This window comes from Lampris incognitus, chromosome 16 (assembly GCF_029633865.1).
Source record: "Lampris incognitus isolate fLamInc1 chromosome 16, fLamInc1.hap2, whole genome shotgun sequence".
Taxonomy (NCBI): Eukaryota; Metazoa; Chordata; class Actinopteri; order Lampriformes; family Lampridae; genus Lampris; species Lampris incognitus.
In genome coordinates, this window is record NC_079226.1 from 451,408 (window position 1) to 457,500 (window position 6,093).

The following is a 6,093-nucleotide window of genomic DNA, read 5'->3' on the forward strand; positions in this document are numbered from 1 at the left end:
GCTCTTGACATACTCTTCCTTCAGAATTACCCCTACCCCTTTTCTCCTCCCATTCGCACCATGGTAGAAGAATTTGAACCCACCTCCGATACTCCTGGCCTTACTCCGCTTCCACCTGGTGTCTTGCATACACAGTATGCCTACCTTTCTTCTTTCCATCATATCTTTCAGATCTCTCCCTTTACCAGTCATAGTACCAACATTCAAAGTTCCGACTCTCACCTCCACACTCCTACCCTTCCTCCTCTCCTGGTGCCTATGGACATGCCTTCCCCCTCTCCTTCTCCTTCACCCAACAGTAGCATAGTTTCCACCGGCAGCCTGCTGGCCAACAGTACCGGTGACGGTCATTGGTAATCCGGGCCTCGACCAATCCGGTATGGAAATCTGATTTAGGATACGCATATTTGATTTTGTGAAGGATTTATGCCGGATGCCCTTCCTTACGCAACTCTCCCTATTTATTTTGGCTTGGGACCGGCACTAAGAATGCACTGGCTTGTGCATGCTCAGTAGCTGGGTTTCTGCAGAAAGTATGCAGAAAGGCTGTCACCTCAAATGTAGGAGATACAAATAATTTGCTTTGTCTCCCAAAGAATAGGCACCTTTGTGAGCAAGCCATGGTGATGTTGAGCTGTGGAAATAGAGCTAAAGTACCATGAGCAACTTTTAATGCAAATGCTTTAGCAAAAAAAAAAAAAAAAAGGTCTATGAGCACTGCAAATGCATGAAACAAAAATCATTGAATCCTTCATGAGAAACACTGCATGTGATGGAGTAACATAACAGACGGTTCTTTGCGGAGCCAATATGCTGCTATTTTTAATGCTCAAGTTCTGCTTTGTCACCATTACTACTACTAGTCTCATCTTCATTATGTTAGAACCTCTGAGACAATGGTGCATCTTCACATTTTTATACAATGTTCTCTGCTCACTTCTGAAAGTTATGAATACCTTCCAGTGAGGTGAGGGAAGAGGGAAGTGAATGGAGTCAGCATCTGTAAACAAGCATCTAAGAGCAAAACCAATGCTAAAGTAAAAGCGCAAGAAAGAGTTTTTTTTGTTTTTGTTTTTTTAAATGAGTGAATACATAAGTGCTAAGAACAGGTAACATGGTAGTAGTTCTTGAAGAGGTGAGTTTTCAACCTGCGCCGAAAGATGGGCAGCGACTCTGCTGTCCTGACATCAGTGGGGAGTTCATTCCACCACTGTGGGGCCAGGACAGAAGAGAGCCATGACCGGGTCGATCGGCAGCAGGGGCCTCTGAGCGACGGGGCAACCAGGCATCCCGAGGCAGCAGAGCGAAGTGGTCGGGTGGGGGGTGTAGGGCTTGACCATGGCCTGGAGATAGGAAGGAGCTGTTCCTTTCACTGCCCTGTAGGCTAGTACCAGAGTCTTAAACTGGATGCGAGCAACTACTGGGAGCCAGTGTAGGGACATGAGAAGGGGAGTTGTGTGGGAGAACTTAGGGAGGTTGAACACCAGATGAGCTGCAGCTTTCTGAACAAGCTCCAGTGGTCTGATGGCCGACGCTGGGGTGCCAGCAAGGAGGGAGTTGCCATAGTCCAGCCGGGAGATGACCAGAGCCATCGTACAGATTAATGTACATTACTAGCATTCTTTAGAAAAAGAGTGGACATTTTGGTGGAGCCACTGTTTTCCAGAGTTTTTACCATTGCGTCCACCTTGTGGAAATTTTAATTTTAACGATTACTTAACTAACACTCAACACAGAAACACGAGAGTCTCCCAGATGGTTAAGGAATACTATTTGGTTATTTCATGGCCATTGATTATAAAGTTTTCAAATTCATTTGTAAGAAATCACCACTTTTAGTGTGTTGGAATGGCAAAAATTGCAGTACCCATGAGCCTTAGTTGCCATTACAATGAATAATCCATGACTCCTTCACAGAATAAGTGGCAGGAAAGTGGTAGAATGCACACTGATGAACCAGACTGGAGGCGGCAGTGAGGAACAAAACAATACACCACAGAACTTGTTGGACTGATTCAAATTACTGCTGGATTACTTTATCTGAAGAGTTGAGCTAGCTACAGAGCTTCTCCAGCGCGGCTCTGTGATTGGATTCTTAATCGCAATGCACAGTGAGATTCGTAGTTGACTTTTCTGTTATGTACACAGTGTTGTAACTTTAACTTTTTTCAAGGAACCAGAAGGTTATGTCAACACAGCTGTTAATGATTTATACTGATGATTAAACTGGCAGTTTCATGACCAGCTGACTGTTAGAAATGCTTGAACAGCCAGACACTCGACATGTCTATGGGGGAAAACGACTTGGAATTTTCTTCTAGGAACTAAGGCCCAGGGGACTCCGCCCACTTCTCCACTCTGTTGTCTATGAAGAACATAATAATGCTAAAATTGTGTGTGTCTTTAGTGAAGCGCAGGGTTTGGAGCTGATGTGCATCGCCCTTGGAGACAATGGGACTGCCTGGGCCCTGGATACTAGTGGTAGTCTCTGGTTTCGAACTGGCATCATGGCCTCAACACCACAGGGACAGGATGATCACTGGTGGCAGGTACGCTTTCAATTCAAATGACTTTGCTTATTGGTACAACTGTCACAAAAACAATATTACTAAAGTAAAAAACCATTGGTAAACGTCCAAGAAAGAAAGTTGAATTAGCTCAGCTGGACATCTGTTTATAAGGGTGGGGACACCTGCAGTCACTGTATTGTTTATAAGGGTGGGGACACCTGCCGTCACTGTATTGTTTATAAGGGTGGGGATACCTGCAGTCACTGTATTGTTTATAAGGGTGGGACACCTGCAGTCACTGTGTTGTTTATAAGGGTGGGACACCTGCAGTCACTGTATTGTTTATAAGGGTGGAAACACCTGCAGTCACTGTGTTGTTTATAAGGGTGGGGACACCTGCAGTCACTGTATTGTTTATAAGGGTGGGGACACCTGCCGTCACTGTATTGTTTATAAGGGTGGGGATACCTGCAGTCACTGTATTGTTAATAAGGGTGGGGACACCTGCAGTCACTGTATTGTTTATAAGGGGGGGACACCTGCAGTCACTGTATTGTTTATAAGGGTGGGGACACCTGCAGTCACTGTATTGTTTATAAGGGTGGGACACCTGCACTCAGGTTAGACTGAAGAGGTCACTTATGCCCCTCTTCGACTACATGGTACTGGCTCGACTCAACTCAACTCTGGTCACTTTTTTTGGTTTTACATTGGGCAAAAGTTCGGGATAGTACCTGGTATCAGGTAGTTTTTTTGGTACCACCTCCATTGAGGTTTCAAGTGAGCTGAGCCGATACAAAAAGGTGACATGAAAATACCACTATAAATAAATAAAATAAAAAATATATATATACATGTGTATTTATTCAAATATAAGTAAAATCTTTAAAAAAAAAACTAGTCAACATGCCCAGAAATGAGCAGCGGGGCTTTGCTGTGAGGGGATACTATCTGCAGTGGAAAACGAAAACCCAAAAAGTAAAGCTAGTAGAGTTGAACTGGGTAGAGTCTAGTTGAGCCGGTACCATGCAGTGGAAAAGGGATATTAGATGATGATGAAATGTATCTGTCAGTAAACGTGTCCAGATGAATGGATTCAACCTTCTTTCTTTGGTTTTCTGGCCTGGATTATTGGTGTGCTTGCAGACATTGGTAAACATGAAATTCGTTAAATAATAATCTAACAAGAAAAATCTCAAAATAATTTCAGAGAAAACATTCAGATGTAGAACGGTAAAAAATTGCCTAATAGAAAAAGGTTCCATCAGCCTATTTTAACTACTTCTGGGTATTTTGTTAATGTATTTGATCAGTCAAGAAAAACTAGAAAGTTATTTGTGTTATGTTACTGCTGAGCCCAGAGCCAGCGGGAAGCTTTTCCCCATTGGCTCTGGGTGAAGAGGGGTGACGCGGGGCATTAAGCGGTACCTGGACACAAGTCGGGGCTTGATCAGCCCTGGCTGGGTCACTCGGGTGGGGGTGTCTGATGTTAAGACCCGAAACAGCTGATGACCGCGGGGTCATCAGCTCCCACACAACTGGGAGCAGTATTTTGTATTTGAAAACACTCAAAAAATACTCCAGTCAAGATGAAAGTGGGGTGATCACTTCTCCAGGTGTAGTCTATTTATGTAAGTCCAGGTGTTGATGAGAATGATAGGACGTAGTTAGCTGCATGGTGTCATGCTGCTGCATACCGTGCATGCTGACATGCTTCTTGCAGTGTGTTTGTTTCAACAAAGGGGTTGTATTGAATGGCTGATGGAAAAACCAGCTGCACTTGTGTTCTTCCATATCTTCTTATACCACATCATTTACTGCCTCGTTGTCAAACCCCACTACATTCACCTGATGGGCAGTAACGGACTAGAAGATTGTTGGCTAAAAGAATGTGGACTTGTACCAGGCTGTACATGCATGGCATTCTGAATGCTCTATGTGGTCTAGCATATGCTCTGCATGGTCTGGCATGTAGAGCATTCTGAATGCTCTATGTGGTCTGGCCATGTAGAGCATTCTGAATGCTCTATGTAGTCTAGCATATGCTCTGCATGGTCTGGCATGTAGAGCATTCTGAATGCTCTGCATGCCAGACCATGTAGAGCATTCTGAATGCTCTATGTGGTCTAGCATATACTCTGCATGGTCTGGCATGTAGAGCATTCTGAATGCTCTATGTGGTCTAGCATATGCTCTGCATGGTCTGGCATGTAGAGCATTCTGAATGCTCTATGAGGTCTGGCGTGCAGAGCATTCAGAATGCTCTATGTGGTCTGGCATATGCTCTACATGCCAGACCATGCAGAGCATTCTGAATGGCCTTGTTGCTGACAGAACATGCAAACTCCACACAGAAAAGACCTGTGACAGCCTGGGGTTCGAACACAGGACCTTCTTGCTGTGAGGAACAGTGTAACCACTGGACCACTGTGCTGCCAGAATGCAGAGAAAAAGTTCGTTGTAAGAATACCATGTCAAATAAATGTCAAAGTGGCTTTCATTCATTCATTTTTTTCATAATGGCTGAGAACATGTCTCTATCTCTATAGGTTAGGCAAACACACCATCTGTCTGTCTGTCTGTCTGTAATTCTGAATGTGTGTGTGTGTGTGTGTGTGTGTGTGTGTGTGTGTGTGTGTGTGTGTGTGTGTGTGTGTGTGTGTGTCTGTAGATCAGTATAACAGACTACGTAGTGTTCGACCAGGGAAGTCTGTTCCAGACCCTCTTACATGCGACCCACAGTGTTGCCACGGTGACCAGAGCGCCGGTGGAGCGGGTGGCAGAGTGTCTTCGTGTGGCCTTCCTCTCTAAGCACACTCAGTGTCAGCCCAGTCTGGTTAGCGCCAACGACTGTGGGGTCTGGATCGCTTCTGGACGGAACCACCTGCACGTGGCGAAGGGCAGCCTTGTGGGTCAGTCCATTCACTAGTTCCTCAGCTGATGCTGGATGGTACCATGTTGATACTGGATGGTACCATGTTGATGCTGGATGGTGCCATCTTGATACTGGATGGTACCATGTTGATACTGGATGGTACCATGTTGATGCTGGATGGTGCCATCTTGATACTGGATGGTGTCATGTTGATGATGGATGGTACCATGTTGATACTGGATGGTACCATGTTGATGCTGGATGGTGCCATCTTGATACTGGATGGTACCATGTTGATACTGGATGGTACCATGTTGATGCTGGATGGTGCCATCTTGATACTGGATGGTGCCATGTTGATGCTGGATGGTACCATGTTGATGCTGGATGGTGCCATCTTGATACTGGATGGTGCCATGTTGATGCTGGATGGTACCATGTTCCAATTTGTGTTTATTTATCTGACATAACAGAGAATTTAGCTGGATGTTTGGAAACATTTCACTACTTTTACTGCTACGTCAGTGTGGAGAAAAATGACAGAGAGTAGAAGAGACTGGAGCACAAATGAATTCTCCAAGTTGTCCGGGTAGCGTAGCGGTCTATTCTGTTGCCTACCAACATGGGGGCTTGCCGGTTCAAATCCCCGTGTTACCTCCAGCTTGGTCAGGCGTCCCTACAGACATAATTGGCCGTGTCTGCAGGTGG

At 45.1% G+C, this 6,093-nt stretch overlaps 1 protein-coding gene across 1 annotated transcript in view; it reads left to right on the forward strand.

Moving 5' to 3' along the window:
• The window catches only part of tecpr2 (tectonin beta-propeller repeat containing 2), a 152,072-nt gene that overhangs the window by 87,293 nt on the left and 58,686 nt on the right, over positions 1-6,093 (forward strand). The window contains exons 19-20 of the mRNA XM_056295835.1: positions 2,408-2,549; positions 5,182-5,422. Coding sequence (XP_056151810.1) covers positions 2,408-2,549; positions 5,182-5,422 — 383 coding nt within the window. The remainder of the gene's footprint in view (positions 1-2,407; positions 2,550-5,181; positions 5,423-6,093) is intronic.